This window comes from Gobio gobio (genome assembly GCF_949357685.1).
Source record: "Gobio gobio genome assembly, chromosome: 15".
In the NCBI taxonomy this organism is placed as follows: Eukaryota; Metazoa; Chordata; class Actinopteri; order Cypriniformes; family Gobionidae; genus Gobio; species Gobio gobio.
The window spans coordinates 43,787,553-43,805,457 of record NC_137108.1 but is presented as its reverse complement, the minus strand read 5'-3'; the positions used below and the strand labels follow the sequence as shown (position 1 = coordinate 43,805,457).

The following is a 17,905-nucleotide window of genomic DNA, read 5'->3' as shown; positions in this document are numbered from 1 at the left end:
GATGGACTGGCCCCTTCAAAGTCTGGACCTCAACCCCGGGGCGGGTTGGAAAATAAACTGGACAGATCTATTGTACATTCATAGGAAAGCCTTCAGTTGCAGAAATCAAGGGATAACATTAGTGTTGAAGTTCTCAGAGGAAATATATTGACACTATGCCAGAGAGATGTGCTGCTGTAATTGCTGCAAAAGGTGGACATACCAAATATTAAAGTTAAAAGTGGTTAAAAACAGTATGACTCACTACATCTGATATTTGATGGTCAGAGCAACCATCTGCATGTTTCATGAACATTATGAAAATCATGTTTTGGAGACAAAAAAGGTCAATATTTTCAGATCTGTCAGGTTTTCTAATAATTTTGGCCACCACTCCAAGCTTGAATATGTTAAGAGAGTTCTGACAAACTACCTGGTCCATGAGCTGTAGGTCAGGAAAGAAAGGGATGTTTTTCGCCCACTCCACGGCACTGAAGAGCAAACGGGCGGCCAATTCACAGATGTTCTCGATGCCCATTAGGTTGTTGGATTGCATACACTGGGCTCCATAGCGTGAGGTGGGGTATGGCTCGGCCCGTAGAAGCAGAGAGATGAAGCCCGAAAGGTACGGCTGCCCGTTGTATGGGTCACTCCCATTGCTCAGGTACTGTCCTGGACTGGACTGCGAGTTGGACATACGACCCCTTTGGACAGCTGAGGAAGAGATGATAAAAAACAAAGAGCCATTAGAAGTGGATATTAATGTGAATAGATCAAGCCAAGTCTTTCTGCTTTCTAACGTCTAAGTGAATGCAGTCATAGCATCTGTGAAACCCATCAGAGAGATGCCGACCCCTTTGCTATCCATCAATGAGTAATAAGTGAGTGAACACTATGGGTGAAATTAGGTTTTTCACACTTCCTCAAACAAATGGTTCAGCCAGAGGCGAAGGGCAAAACAGAGGCCATTCCTGCAACGACGCACCTCAGTGCCCATTTGGGAAACACCTGTTTAACTATCCTGCTGTCTGGCCAATCACTCCATTTACTATAAACCAGAGGGAGCATGAAATGAACACCGAATGAAAAAGAGAGAGAGAGAGAGTGACAAAACCCCAGAGGAAAATGTTATTGCTCAGAGGTTTCTTAGACATAATAGAGTTTCATTCAAGTATCAACTTTATCTTAGTTGTTTCTCTTAAATGACAGATCTGGACCTGGATGTATTATTATAGTTTTATTATAATCATTAGAGTAAAATATATGTTGTGATAGATTTTGAAATGCTTTTAAAGGGGTCATAGCATATATGTAAATCACAATAGACATTAAAAGGAAGGAACCGGTACAAACAATGCTCTCATTAGAGTTTCCTTCAGGAAGGAAGGAAGAGAAAGTGGAGAAACAGGAGGATTCAGAAACTTTTGTTATGGAAAATACAGCTACCTAATGAACGCTTCAATAATGTATATAATTTACAACTGAATGGCAGAGAGAATGTCCTATTCAAACGATTTTTTAAAAATGTTTTTGAAATAAGTCTGTTATGTTATTTGATCAACAATACAGTAAAAAACGTAATATAGTGAAATATTAGTACAGTTAAAAAACGGTTTCTGTTTTAATATATTTTAAATGTAATGTATTCCTGTGATCAAAGCTGAATTTTCGGCATCATTACTCCAGTCTTCAGTCACATGATCCTTCAGAAATCATTTTAATATGATGATTTGCTGCTTTTTATTATCAGTGTTTTTTTCAGGATTCTTTGAGGAATAGACAGTTCAAAGAACAGCATTTATTTCAAATATATATTTTTTATAACAATGTAAACGTCTTTAGTCACTTTTGGTCAATTCAACGTATCTTTGCTGAATAAACATGTTAATGTTTTTCCAAAAATATCTTACTGACCCCGGACTTTTACACAGTAGTATCTGAGGCAGAATTAAAATTTCTTATCAATTCCAGTTCAGATAAAAGCCAAACACCGTCATGTTAAGCTAAAGGTGAGGTGGGGTTTTTCTGCACCACTAGTGGCACCAAACAGAATTGCAATCAGTTTGTTTGAGCGGCCAGACTGAGTTTGATATAAAAAGAAATGAAGGGGATTTTGGAGGTTTGGGAATTTAAAATGGACCCTTTTCTCTCTCTGCATAAAACAGGAAAACTACAAAAAAAAAGAGCAAACTCGGGTACTCTAGCAGCGTACATTTAATCAGAGCCACAGTTGAACTGCATTCGGGCTCTGAAAAATCTAAATGGTGCTTCACATGTGTCATGGGATTAACCCCACTCACAATCAGAGGTCAAAAGTTACAGAAGCCGGACTTTCCAGTTCCTCGTTTGCTTTCTCTCACTGTTTGTGGTTCTCTCCTGAAACTGGTTGTGATGGAGCTCCGGCATGCCATAAGACGAGGAGGGCGGGGGCAGGTGCACAATATTTGCTGAGCAGAAATGTGTGACATTGAGGTGTTCGATCACATTTCAGCACAAACATTTAACTTCACTCAGGTGAGCAAATCCATTGCCTGAATCATTTTGAATTAGGAGCACGTCACACTTGAACAAGTAAAACACAGGCGCATGCTGTGACAGAATATGAACAGTGAATCTGAACAGTCCGAAGCCTGGATGCTATATTCAGGTTATGATTCATTTGAATGCATTCTTAAACTTACATTTCAGTAATGTTATCAGCAGTGTCATTTTAGTACTATTTATATATTATCATAGTGTTTATTAGTATTTTGAATTAGCTTTCATTTTTATATTTTCATGTTTCATTAAGTTTTTTAAATACTTCTATAGCTTAAATTAATTTTCATTTCATTTGTTCGTTTTTGTCATTTTAGTACTTGCCAAGGAAACCTTTTTTAAGTTTAATTTGTCCATCTAATCCTTTTATTTAACTTTGTTTCAGCTTCATTTCAATCAATAAACCTTTTTTATAGTTTTAGTTAACAATAACAAAACTGATTATCAGCATAGCAACAGAGTAAAAATATTTTTTGAATTGGATATAGGGCAAAATCTTAAAGATCATAACATTTCCTTGTTTTACAGTTTTTCAAAATCCTAAAACTTTGTTTAAAGCCATTCAAAAAGAAAGAAAGAAAAAATCTAGGCCTCTGAGACTTTTCGACTGTATTTGAAGAATCATTATGTTACACAGCAAATCAGAGTCTCCTCTGCCAGAGGTCACCTGTTCAAATGGGTTGAACAGCAGGATTAGCCAATCGACCAGGTGGCAGGGTGATATTTACCCAAACCCCACAGAGAGCCGTCACATTTGGACTTTGCTATGATCCTGTCTATTATTAATGTTTACTTTCCATTGACCTATATTTCACCCTGCACATGGGAAGCAAGTGACTTACAGGTCATGGGATGAAGTCACAGTTTCAGCACGTTTCCCGAGACGCTCTGCAACGGCAGCACATGGCGGACATGCGCTGTTAACGGCATCTGCATGCATGCTGCCAACATCCAATCCTGTTACAATGTGACGTTTTCACATTCCAGGCTATTCTGCATGACATTTCTGGGTGGTTAGGCGGCTGCTTACCAGTGGTATTTCATTGAGATACTATTATAGTTTTTATTATTAATAGTAAGAATTTTTCATTTAAATTTTTGTAATTATGTTTTGTTTTTTTAAGTGCCCCTATTATGCTATTTTAAACGTTCCTAATTTTGTTTTGGAGGCCTCCTACAATAGATTTACATTCTTAGAAGGTCAAAAAACACTTGAATTTACTCATAATATACATTGCACATCACATCACCTCTTTTCTCAGTGTCTGAAACGGTTTCTGTCTCTCTAAACCCCTCTTTTCCTAGAGCCTATACTCTGCTCTGATTGGTCAGATGGCTCGGTTTATTGTGATTGGTCGACTGCTTACAGCGTGTGTCGGAAACGAAACGGCCATTACCAAATCTGAATTTCAGCACTGGATGCTTCACGGCTTGATACACAGTGATACGAACAGTAACAATAGCGTCGGTTTTACAGTCTCAATTATAGCGCGAGTCTTCATCCTTTTGTGGTCCATTCAAAGTGGATTCGCAGCTCAAAAACAGCGACTTCTCCACATGTTGACAACACGAACCAAACTCTTCCAGGCCTCAGCTACAAGTGTTTGAGAGTGGGTCCAAGTAAACAGTGTTTACGGGCAGCCAATGAAGACCACAGGCTGCCATTATGCAAATTTGTTCCAATCCTACATAACAGAAAGTGAGACTGGAATTGCTGAAGACTCGAGATGATTCGGGAGTTCAGAATTGATTAATTAATTTAGGAGACAACAGGAGAAAGACATTTTTCATAAACAATATGAAAGGTAATATTTGAAAACGGGACTTTTAATATGTCTATATAGTGTTCATTCATTTTTATTTTAGTTTTACTTATTTTAATAGTTAAACTCTTTGGCAACTATAGCTGAAATAAAATGTTTAATGTTTTTAAAATATATATATATATATATATATATATATATATATATATATATATATATATATATATATATATATATATATATATATATATGTATGTGTGTGTGTGTGTGTGTGTGTGTGTGTGTGTGTGTGTGTGTGTGTGTGTGTGTGTATGTATGTATGTATGTATGTATGTATGTATGTATGTATGTATGTATGTATGTATGTATGTATATATATATATATATATATATATATATATATATATATATATATATATATATATATATATATATATATATATATATATATATATACATATACATACATACATACATACATACATACATACATACATATATATATATATATATATATACATACATATATATATATATATATATATATATATTATGCATCCAGTCAAACCAAAAATTATTCAGACACCAGGTATAATTTTTTACTAGTGGGTGCAGGACACTAATAGTTCATTTAAGTAAGTGAGGGTAGCAAAATAAAGTAAACTGACATATTATACCCAACATTCTTTATACAGTGGACTTACAATAAAATTAATAAAACATTTGGGACCAAAATTATCCAGACACTTTGACCTGACCATGTTTTGCTTCAGTGTTTTTTATTTAATTGCTAATGTGACCTTTTACACCACAAACTGAACAAAATGAAGCATTGCTTGGTCATTGGTTGACCTAAATTGGTATTATCTAATTGTGTACTTAAATTTAACAGCTGACAGCTGATTGGTTGATCCATTACATACCTTTCTTTCAAAGTTATCTGACATTATCGAGATGAATTTGTTCTGACAGTTTAACTCTGAGTTCAGAAAATGTTGAAGATGTCTGAATACATTTTGGTTTGACTGTATATATTACATCAGTTAACGTGTTGTATTATTATTATTATTATTATTAATGGTTCTACTTTAATCATAATAATTACAAAAGAGCTCAAGTCTCTGTATATTTGCTGGTCTCTAGATGTGACTCAAGTTCTTCATTAAATGTAAGTCTATGAGATTTTGTTCGCTAGCCTTTCTACGTGTGAGTGTCAGACTTTCCGTGGTCGTTTTCTAGCTTTGACAAAGGTCATGGCCCTGCACAAGTAACATTCCAGCAGATGCACGTACTTGCAGAAGCCTGTGGAACTGACAAGGCAATCAAGCTGCTTTCTTTCAATCAGAGGCGCCCTTTGTCAGGCTGGAATGTCAGTCATGTCAAGAGCAGCCGTAAGGTGTAAAAACAGGTAGAGCGATCGAAGAAGAGGAGCGCTAAGAGGAAGACCATCTCTGAGTTTAAGACATGAATGCGCTAGCTGAATCCTTCTTAGGTTGCTATGGGTTCTTCAGATCAATGTGCTGGTGCAAGGTAAAAGGATTCTGTTATTCACAATTGCGTTTCGAACCCATACTCTTATGGAATTTTCAGAAATGTTCCTTTGTGTTGCTCAGAAATGGGTTTGAACCTAGATAATGATGAAAGAAATGTCGCATCAAAATGTATGCACTTCCGGGTTCTTTGAAAGTTCTACCGAACAACCCCAGAAGGTACATCTATTTTTAATAGGGAGAAGGTCACATTCTGTTGTCTGAAATCTCCACTAAAAAGTACATGCTTATGTGAGGGTCTCAGTGGAAACAGCAGCGTGATTCTGCCCCATTCATTACCAAATGCACGTGATGAACTCGTAGGAGGAGAGAGTGGGATTTCTGAGAGCTGCGGAAAACAAAGAACCTTAGAGCGAAATGCGTATGACCTCATCCATAACAAGCATAAGTTGTGCAAAAGTTCAAGAGTTTCAAGGCTACCAATGATCTATCAAAGGCATTATCTGACTGATACCTGAACCATTTACTTTTTATGGAAGCTTGTTTCCACCACAGAATACAACATTTAAAAAATGTTAACTGCGACTCTCTTTTTTTCTGACAATTGCGAGTCTCACACTTCTGACTTTTTTCTCAGAATCGTGATATGAACTTGCTATTGCGAGTTATAAAGTCTGATGAAGGTCATGGGACCGAAGCGTTGTGAATAAAGCTATTTTTGATACGTATGCAGTACCGATAGTGTGCAAGATCTCTTTGTTTTTGAGTAGTAAAGTCAGAATTGTGATATAAATTAGATTTTTTTCCCTAAGAATTGGACTTTATAACTCGCAAATGCAAGTTTATAATCACACTGATCTGAGAAAAAAGTCAGAATTGCGCGATGTAAACTCGCAATTGTGAGAAAAAAACCTTTTTTTATTCAGTGGTGTAAAAAAGCTTCCATACATTTTTAAGAATGATGATTAAAAAGTTCTAAACATAAGTCAGATTAGCTCATCTAATCCTGTCAGTCATATTTCAAAGATATATAAGCATCTGCGGTTTAACAGTATCATTGTTACATATATTACATGTAGTTACTATAGTAATTATGCATAATTACATGCAACTAACCCTATAGTATTTACATGTAGTTACTTAATATTACTCAGTACTTAAATGTATGATTACGGTGTAAAAAGACACCTTAAAATAAAGTTTAACCGCATCTACTTACCTCACTCCTATTACAATTCTTCCTTCATCCTTCCCAATTTATTCCTAATCCTAATACACATATAGTCTGTTAACTTCTCTATGCAATAATACGGCTATCTTTCTTTAATCAAGTAATGCAGGGAGGAACAGTATCTTCGAGCTCAAGTCCTTTGCTTGAGCCCTTCTATCATGGACAGCACGCCAGATCCGTCTATCTACATCACACTCACAGATTACATGATCTAGTGAATTTGTGATAGACAAATTATTAGCAGGATTACATGGACCTGTAATGACCAGGAGCCCACCAATACAAAGAAAGCCGGCTCTGAACTGCTAAAAGAATACTTTTTTTTGTTGTTGAAATTTCATGTAAAATACAATGTTGAGCGTCCAAGAGGTGACACTAAATCACAAACATGAATATATAACATACAGTTTATTCATTTATCTACATATTTAACAAAGACTGTGAGCGCCTCAAAGATCTAATGTAATCTGTAAGATGTGCTACAAGATATTGTTCACAACAGGTCATATAGATACGTGAATCATAAAGCTCATGCATAAGGACCAAGGTATATGAGCCAAGTGTTTTGTTTGTTTGGCTCAAACTGTGTTATGACTGCAGAATTTCTGTAATGGCTCAGTACAAGGTGCTTCTCTTTGCGAGTGATTGAATTGCATAATTCAGAGGAGATATCATTTATGAATGAAAAGAAGCAGCGAGGCTGCATGTGTTCTTGTCTATATCTATTTTGTAGGTGCAAATGCAACACACACACACTGTCAAGTATCTTTAGAAGTTGTAAATAAAACAAAGATTATTTGGAGTACAAGAAAATAGCATTTCAGTTTTTCTACTACTAGCAATTTTTGAGTGGAAATAATTTCTATACCATTTTTTTTTTCAGTGCAACCTGATGGAAAAAAAAGTGTATTATTGATTTAAGTGAATGCATGCAGACAGGTAAAGCAAGCCAATGTCTTAACATGTTTTAACGGCTGAGGCGGCTGATGTTTTCACAGTTTACTACACGAAGGCACTGTCATTCCAAAGGATTTCAATGCTTTTATGTTGTTTTAAATCGATGTATCACACTGTATGGGGCAAGTTGTCACAATGGAATCTGCTATCATAGGCTGTTCATTAACATTAAACAGTAACACAATTATGAGAGACAAAGCAACAAAACAATAAGTTATTATATAAATGTTGAAACCAACAAATAAAACCACTGGGGAACTTGTATTTTGACTCGTGTGACAACTTTCCTTTGTGACAACTAGCCCCGGTCTCCTCTACGCATTAGAAAACTCAACAGGCAACTAAAGATGATCGGAAAATCCATGAAAGAGCCAATACAATAATGACTGAGTTGAGGTGTTAGAGATGTTAGTGTCTACTTTGACAGAAATGCAGTATTATAACAGGCTACAGAATCATTCTAGACTTCTTATACACAGATAGCTCATATTCACATCAAAGGTCAACAGAGAATCAGGAGACTGAATGTTCTTTCAGTCTGAAGGCATGACTAGATGAATTTCCCTGCAGTGATTTTCATAACTCAAACGAATTAGGAACTCTGCTGAGTTTTCATAATCATCTGCAAAGTGGACGACTTATCCACCGCAACTATGTAAATAACACTAGTATTTTGAACTGCATTCGAAATGGACCATAACTTTGCAAACTGATCGTGCCACAAATTACTATTTAGACTCCAGAGGTCTCATCTTAATCTGAAAACAAGGAAATGTATGTTGGATTTGTGAAAATGATTTTCTTTCTCTTGCTGTTGAATGTTATTTGCGCAATTAAACAGGGAAATAGTCAAGATTAGTCTGAATTATACTATCAAACAAACAAACAATTAAATATATAATTAAAATAAATTGTTGCTGAAATGAGCTTTTAAACACAGTGGCTGAAAGAAAAAAGCCATCACTGGTAAATTCTACACTCATTAAATAAAAGCTGATGGTTCTTCATGTTCATCATTCACATGAAGAACCTTTTTTTGTTGTTGCTATTGTGGTTTTTGGAGATTATTCAGATTAGAATATGTTTTGGGCTTTTTTTTTAAGCATCAGTAGATATTTTACTGTAGAATAAAAAGTTATTTGAGGAATCTAGTCCTCAAACCACTTAATGTTTCTAAGGTGAAACTTGCGTTTGACAGCAGAATAGCCATTGCACAATAATTTCTGCAAGATTTTTGTGAGTTTTGATCAGTTTTCAGAGTTTCAAATAACATTTCTTGCTCAGTATGAAGTTGAAAATCACTTTTTATAAGCAGCACTTAAACTTAAAAATATATATTTTCAATTCTAGTGGAAATTCTACTGTAAAAAAAGGTCACTTGTACAAAAAAATATCAGTTATAACATTTGTTGTTAACAAAAACAACAGGTAACATGATATCTGTCACCTCAGATGTGTTTAAAATATTCTGTTTGAAAGACATCTCTTTGATTTATAGTCTATATCATTTTACAGTAGTAACAATAATTGTAGCAAAAAAACTTTTCCATTTAGAACCAAAATTACTAATATGATGGGGTTGTTTTAAGTTCATTGGAAAACCATCTATGTACTGGTGCTTTAATGAACCCATGGACAAAACTGATCTGAAGAATCTGCAATGTCAAATAATATCAACTTTCTGTAATCAAGAACTTTTTAGATCTCCAAAGAAATGTATAAATGATATTGATTAGAAGATTTGAACATACCACCATGAACCATTATTTCTAAGTACTATGGATTTGTTTTAAATATATTTTTCCTAATGTCTCCCAGTTTCAATTATAGCATTTGAATCATTTATCACTAAAAGGTTTCATTAGTTAACATGAACTCATAATGAACTGCACAGCATTTGTTAATCTTAATTTCAACATTTACTAACATTATTAAAATCAAAAGTTGTATTTGATAACATTAGTTAATGCTCTGTGAACTAACATAAACATCTGTATTTGTATTAACAAATAGGCAAGAGTAACAAATCTATTGCTCATGGTTAGTTCGTGTTAGTTAATACATTAACTAATGTTAACAAATGAGACCTTGTTGTAAAGTGCTACCTTTTACATTTCCGATCGGGTTTGTCTTATTACATCTTTTAGGCTACATTTGTAGGCTATTTGTAAATTGCATGCAGCAGTTAAACACTCAGATCTTACCCTCTCTCCTCATTCCGACTTTCAAGCACTTCTTCAGCCGGCAATACTGGCACTGGTTCCGATGGTGCTGGTCAATGGGACAGTCGCGGTTCCCCCGGCAGGTGTAACTCAGATTCCGTCTCACCGAGCGCTTGAAGAAGCTCTTGCACCCCTCGCACGTAAACTGGCCGTAGTGTTTGCCGCTGGACTTGTCCCCGCAAACCATGCAGTCCACGTTGGGGATTTTGTCCCCGGAGAGCGCGTCGTTGCCCGGGGTTGAACCCGAGGGAGTCCCCGGTGTCCCGCCGGGCTCCTGGCTGCACATTTGCAGCTGGGAGCCGGGATCAGCCGAAATGTTCTCTTGCCACTGGTTTACTACCATTGCCATGCTATCCCGCAACACTTTCTGTGGTAACGACCGATACAATGCGACTCCTTTCAAGCGGGGAGGAGAGTTCAAACGATCCTGAATGACGCTCGATGAGATCTAGACGAGGCGCGCGGCGCTTCCCACCTCAGAGATCTTCCTACGACAAAAAAAAACTTTACTTCTCTACTCAGAACAGGTCTTGGGATATTTACAAAGTAAACGAGAAGGTGGCATAATTATTGCGTGAGAAATCCCCAAAACATGTTCAAGTTTCAGTCGCTCCGTACACTGTCAATTATGCGCGAGAACGTCCGAGCGATAACACGCGCACGTCGCGAGACGACCATCCGTGTTTGAAACTTAACGATCTTCTCCAAATCCCACGTTTGACGTTTGTTGTGAGATAGACCGCGGATGTGCGTATTGTTATTATTAGGTGGCCTATTTAATGGAAACTATAAAAGAAAGAGCGTTTTCCAATAATCACACTGACATGATACCTAATCATACTCTTCGTCTAAACAAAACCGCATGCGAAATGTTATTGAGGAAAAATGTCAATAAAATGAAAATGAAAAAAACGCTAAAAGTTCTTTCCGTATGACTCAATTCTTTGTACCAGGAGAGTTCCTAAATAATCCGTCAAAACTTGTAGGTTCTGTTTACAAGAGGAGATTCACTGTGTTTCACCCGCCAGCTGTCCGATTCATCTCTGAGAAACCGTAGTTAAGAATTCGGTGAAAGTGACACTAAACAGCCGTGGTTACTGAAGCCCCGCCCATTACCTTCCATATAAGGGCATACTGACCATATTAGTGTGTGACGCCTTCACGAGGGGCGGGGCTTGGATACTCTAAGCTCCTCAACTGGTCAGTGGAGGTGCTAGAAAAAAAAGTCTTTGTCCAATTGGACAAAGGCGCTGCTCTTGCACAATTAATGTGAATTGTTTAACAATCTCAAGCAGAGAATCTCAAGAGATCTTGACAAAAAGATATTAACACTGATTATTTTTGCATTGTCATTATTTGCCAGGACGGGGGAGAAAAGTACTGAAAGTGGCAAAAAATTTGCTCCCTGAAGAATTTTAATGTTATCTAATAATATTTTCTAGATTAAACTGTTCATTTAGACAGGACTATATGTTACATAAAGAAACCGTTTTATATTTTAAAAAGCAGATTTTAAACAAAGTTTTACTTTCATCAGAACAGTTCATCAACCAAAGTATACTTTTAGAAAACAGGTATCATTTTGATGTTACATTTCAATAATAATATTAACAAATTGTGTGCGTTCAGTTTCATACATCATAACAGATTTAAATTCAATCCAATTCATAAATACGTTTGCTTTGTGCACTTTTAATTCCACACTTTCAGGCATGAAATGTATAAACAAGCAAATAAACAAACAAAAATAATTGTACATTGATGTCTACTTAAGAGAGAAAAATGATGGGATTGCTAGGCATGCTAGTTACCTTGTTTTTATTAGCGTGTCGTTGAGGTGTTGGAGTTTACACCATTTGACAAAGGCTCCTCGCAGGAGGCTTCACTTCTGTTAGTTTAGTCTGTAATGAGCATATTGGGAATGTGTTAAAGCACAAAAGGCCACGCTGTAAATTACAGTGACATGCACTGGGTTTACCATTACACCTAAAAGCTGTGAGGAAGTGTAAATGTTAAATACATTGAACTAACTAACTGATGTCATATTCTAAGCCTTGTTTATGCACGTTACTGCGCATCTGTTGCAAATGATTCAGTGATACTTCAAAAAGAATATATTGGGACTGTCTTCAAAATTAGATCAATGTGGACTGGATTTATTGCAGAATTATTTTAGGAATCTGCAATTCCTCCTTATTGTAATGCACTTTAGATCAAGTGTAGTAAAAGTACTCGATAAATAAAGTTTGACTTGACTTTGCTTAATTGATTAAAATACTGCTTTTGCGTTTTACAAGGTACAACCTTTTTTATTAGTGTTTTTAATGAATCCAACTATTTTCAGACAGCAAAGGTTAACTGCTCTACTTTTTGCCAACATTCGTGGAATATCATGGAAATTATATTTATGAGGAAACACATACACACTTGCAAATAAAATGGTAACACTTTGCAATAAGGTTGTATTAGTTAACATTAGTTAATGCATTAGTTAACATGGACTACCATGAACAACACCTCTGTTCAGCATTAGTTAATCTTTGTTAATGTTAGTTAATAAAAATCCAGCTGTTCATGTTAGTTCACAGTGCATTAACTAATGTTAACAAGATTTTAATAATGCATTAGTTAGTGTTGAAATTAAATAAATGCATTATAAGTGCAGTTCATTTTAATTCATGTTAAATAACTAATGTTAACTAATGAACCTTACTGTAAAGTATTACCTTCACAGTGATGCCATAAGAACCATTTTGGGTTCCCCAAAGAAACGTCCAGTTCTTAAAAAACACATTTTATTTCTTAGTGTGAAGAACATTTTAATAATATAAAAAACTTTTGTGCAATGGAAAGGTTTCATCGATTTTAAAGATTCTTCATGGAACCATATAACCAATAAAGAGCCTTTATCTTAAGAGTATAAGTAGAAAAACATTTGTTAACTTCTTTTTTCGTTTGGACTGAGACGTGTAACTAAGATAAACTGTACAACTGAATACAGTGGACATGATTAGGATAACCAAATTAAGAGGTCAAATCGAGGTAACTCAAATGTTTAAAGTATGCAACAAGCACTAAATAAGACTGCTTTGTTAGCGGGACCTATTGTTTTAATATGTCCATTGTTGTGGATAATGCATTACAAGTAATGCAAGTTATGTAATCAGATTACTTTTTTCAAGTAAATAGTAAAGTAATGCATTACGTTTAAATTTACAACAAAATATTTGAGTTACCCTGTACACCTTAACGCTCAAAATAATTATTTGGTTTGAGTAGAGCCAACTCAAATTATACAAATTAGTTCAATCAAATTAACTTGTATGAGTATTTAGTTCTCAAAACTGACACATTTTAAGTAATTAGAATTGTTTCATTGTTTTGAGTTTTATTAACTTGTTTCTTTTGATTTAGACAAACTTAAATGTAAACTGGGCCTTCTATTTCCCAGCATGCTTTGCCATGACACTCAAAAAGACGGTAAATGCCAAAATTAAGTGTTATATTATGTTTTTTTTTTTTGTGCAAGATTAATGTTTAGTGGGAGATTTAGTAGTGTTTAATGTTTGGTATGCTAGTTTAGAAGGGTTTCTCTTGTTGGGGTTTTTTGTAGGGTTACTATCATGGTGACGAGTGGAGCATGAGCTTAGTTTGAGAACAGATATATGTTAAATGCTTTTTCAGAAAGTGCTATGCTATGATAATGCTACAAAAGCATTGTGTAACCAATTAGCAGTGTGGCATTTATTGAATTAGCTAGTTCAAGCTAGACAAGTTTCCACTACTTAAAATTTGAGATTATATTATATTTTTAAGTTAAATGTATGAATGAGCTTATTCAAATATTCAGAGCAATTAAAATGTATTATTTACAAAATAAAAATCTGCGAGCTTACTTAAACTTAAAAAAATTGAGGCAACTGACCGCCAACTTTTTCGGGTTTACAGTGCACTTTCTCAAATAACTAATTCAAGTTACTTTGTTTTCCCATTTATGGACTGACAGCTGCTGTCCAGATATTGAGAGAAATCGGGAGTAAGTGCTGTGTTGTGTGCGCTGTGTAAACATGATATTTATTGAGACCAGTTATTCTAGACCAGGGGTGTCCAATCCTGCTCCTGGAAGGCCACTGTCCTGCAAAGTTCAGCTTCAACCCCAAATAAACACACCTGAACCAGCTAATCAAGGTCTTAGGCATTCTAGAAACTTCCAGACAGGTGTGTCGAGCCAAGTTGGAGCCAAACTCTGCAGGACAGTGGCCCTCTGGACCGAGTTTGGACACCCCTGTTCTAGATTAAATGTCTGTGAGCATGCATTTACTCATCTCACTTGCACAAAAACAGATTCAGTGATCCACGAAAAAAACGAAAAGAGTGAAATGCAAATTCAGAATATGACGCAAACCTGCAATAATTGTAAAATAGTACAAAATACACTTTATGTATTTAATCTCCCTTTATTAACCAATGTCTTTGCTGCTGACCTATGATGATCCATTTCAACCATACAAATGAGCAAAAATGACTTTAGATAAACATCACGTTTCATTTTTTTCCCTTGTTTTTATTGCTTAAAGGGACAGTTCACCCAAAAATGAAAATTACCCCATGATGTATATGATTTTCTTCTTTCTGATGAATAATCTGAGTAAATGTCCTGGTTAATCCAAGCTTTATAATGACAGTGAACGGGAGCCCAAAATTTGAAGCCCAAAAAAGTGCATCCATCCATTATAAAAGTAATCCACCCGGCTCAAAAATATCCATATTTAAGACGTTATAAAGTAAAATATCTAGCTTCCGCCAGACCGCCTTCTGTATTCAATTTAGGGGAAAAGCGTAACTGGCGCAACGAAGATGTCGGACGTGAGCATTTTGAACTGCAAGAGGCGTTACACTTTCTTTGTAAGTTGAATACGGAAAGCGGTCCTCCGGAGGCTAGATATTTTACTTTATAAAGTTGTAAATACAAATATGTTTCTTACACAAACGCATCGCTTCACTTTAATAACCCCCTGAGCCGTGTGGATTACTTCATAGAATGGATGGATGCACTTTTTTGAGCTTCAAACTTTGGGCTCCCATTCACTGCCATTATAAAGCTTGGAAGAGCCAGGATATTTTTAATATAACGCTGATTGTATTCGTCTGAAAGAAGAATGTCATATACACCTATGGCTTGAGGGTGAGTAAATCATGGGCTAATTTTCATTTTTGGGTGAACTATCCCTTTAAGTGAGAGTGTTGAACTTCTCCTGTGTCCTATTCTTCTGCAATCCAGAATGGAAAGTTTATACACATTACGCAACGCTTTACTTTCCAGAAAAAGTAATGCAATTAGTTACTTTTTTAGGGCGTAATGCAATACTGTAGCACATTACTTTGAACTTTCTCCAACACTGTATATGTCTATAAAACCGTTAAAGAGCACATCAACAGCATTGAGAAACATTAATATTTTCCCACCTCCGTCAAAATCTTCAAAAGTCACTGTGGGACATTTCCTCCATTGAGTAAGTGCAGGTTTCCATTAACCAGTTTAAACAGTTATGCCTCCCTCTCTGTGCAACGTTACATGCAAAGTAAACATTCATCTTTGTGTTGATGCCTTAGCAAAACAATGGCATTAAAACAATCAAAACACTGCCAGCATAATTTACAATGAATTAAAACAAGTTTAAATATGACGCGTATAGTAAATAAATGTAAATGCGAGAAAATAAATTATTTAGATATGCTCACGAAACATATGGTTCCCAATTTTGCAGCATGCAAAGAAAAGAACTTGATGTTATTGTTGTCCCTGTTTAGCACAGCACTTCTAGCGCTAGAGGCCATAAAGTTGGCCTTTAGCTTAGCTTAATTGTTGTCACATGTAACCCTACCTGTCCCCCAATTAGCCTTTTGACTGGCTATTAGATCATTCTGTGGCATACTGACCAAGGGCGTTATTCGGTAGGGATGGTGATTATGTGTAATTCTATACAGTGATGGCATTTAAAAATGTCCAAATGAAATTAATAGTTTTCTAATATAATTCAACTAAATTAGAGGTTCAACTTTTAAAGTAAAAAAAACAAAAAAACATTCTGTAACTTCACTCACCCTCATGTTGTTTCAAACCTATATGCTGTTATTTTTTCCGTGAAACAAAAAGGGAGGATTTCTGAAGGATCATCATGCATTCCACATAAGGATAGTTTATGGACATAATTTCTGTCAAGCTCCAAAAGGACAAAAAAACACCACAAATGTAGTCATGCATTCATCAACTTGTGTCTTATGTGGTCATAAAATAGCTTTAACAGACCAAAAGTAAAAAATGCCGTGATCTTGACATGACATAAGGGAAAACCTAAATCTGAATAAATAACAACATAAGGTTGAGTAAATAGTGAAAAATTCCCTTTAATGAGCAATACTGAATCTGTAAACGTGCCACCAGATTTCTCTTGTATTGAACAGAGCTATATAGAATTGTATGATCATCATGAGAACAAACATTCATGTGTCAGAAGCATCTCTGACTTTGACTGATTGTGAAGATAAATGCACAGGGAGCTCAGGCCTAGTGTGAGGTGACGGATGAGTGCAGCAACTGGCACAGTGACTCCCAGATTGAGGTCAGGGAGTAAACATGACCACATAGCATGGCCTAGGAAATGCAAAGGCCACTGGTTTGCAGGTTAATTTATGGAAGCTCTGACAGTTTGTGACCCATGATTCAGTGCTCCTGTTTCTGACGTGAAAGACAGCCCAGTCCAAAAATGTACCCATAAACAATCACTTAGGTAACCTGAGTATGAAGCAAAATATGGTCTGGAAGGTCCACTTTCCAAAGTCGTGAATGGTCAGTTGTCACCTATTCACCGATTCATAGACCAATTAAAAGCTCTGAACCAAACACAAACATTGTTTTGAAACTCGAAAGTATCAACCATAATCGATAGATTAGATGGATGGATGGATGGATGGTGTAAACATAATTCCCATATAATCTAGCTGATTCGAAACTTTTGGATGATTTGAACTGTTTTGAAACTCATAATCTTAAAATCTAAGTTTTAGCTATAAAAGTTTGCCAAAAAACCATATATAAATGTTCATACATATTCCCATATATATTCCCATATATATATATATATATATATTAGTGGTGGGCATAGATACATTTTTTTAATATAGATTAATCTATATTAAAATGGCTAATTTGAATTCTGCCAAAGGCATTCAGAATATGTGTGCTTGTAAGTGATCGTTTGTCTTTTTGTAGTTTGAATAATAAATAACTTCTGTCCCTTTAAAGGGGTGGTAAACCACGATTTCACTATTCTAACTTTAGCTAGCGTGTAATGTTGCTGCTTGAGCATAAACAACATCTGCAAAGTTACAACGTTCAAAGTTTAAAGCAAAGGGAGATATTTGCTTTTAAAGAAATCAGTTTCTAAGAACTACAGCAAACGGCCAGTAGGCGACTACACACATTCCTCCAGGGCTTGCTGACATCACCAGGCCCAATATTTACATAAACCCCTCCTCCGAGAATATTAAATAAGGGGGGTGAGGCCATTTTGTATCGCGGCGCTGTTGTGGTATAGTAGGCTGGAGTGTTGTTGCCGCGATGCCGAGGAAACGCTGTTATTTTCATCCGGATTGCAGGTCTGGGGTACTTGCTCTGTTCAGCCTTCATAGGGACGGGGGTGCGTTGCAGAGCGTTTAACATAC

The 17,905-nt window shown here is 35.9% G+C and overlaps 1 protein-coding gene across 2 annotated transcripts in view; it reads right to left on the bottom strand.

Annotated features, from left to right (window-relative positions):
* Nucleotides 1-17,905, bottom strand: part of nr2f5 (nuclear receptor subfamily 2, group F, member 5) — a 49,256-nt gene that overhangs the window by 3,520 nt on the left and 27,831 nt on the right. Inside the window, exons 1-2 of one of the 2 annotated variants that reach the window (XM_079836546.1) lie at nucleotides 10,163-11,235; nucleotides 413-693 (exon numbers count right to left, since the gene is read on the bottom strand). In XM_079836546.1, the coding sequence (XP_079692672.1) occupies nucleotides 413-693; nucleotides 10,163-10,529 (648 nt within the window). In that variant the 5' untranslated portion in view covers nucleotides 10,530-11,235. Of the gene's footprint in view, nucleotides 1-412; nucleotides 694-10,162; nucleotides 11,236-17,905 lie in introns of those variants that run through there. The other variant, XM_079836547.1, reaches the window with a different exon arrangement.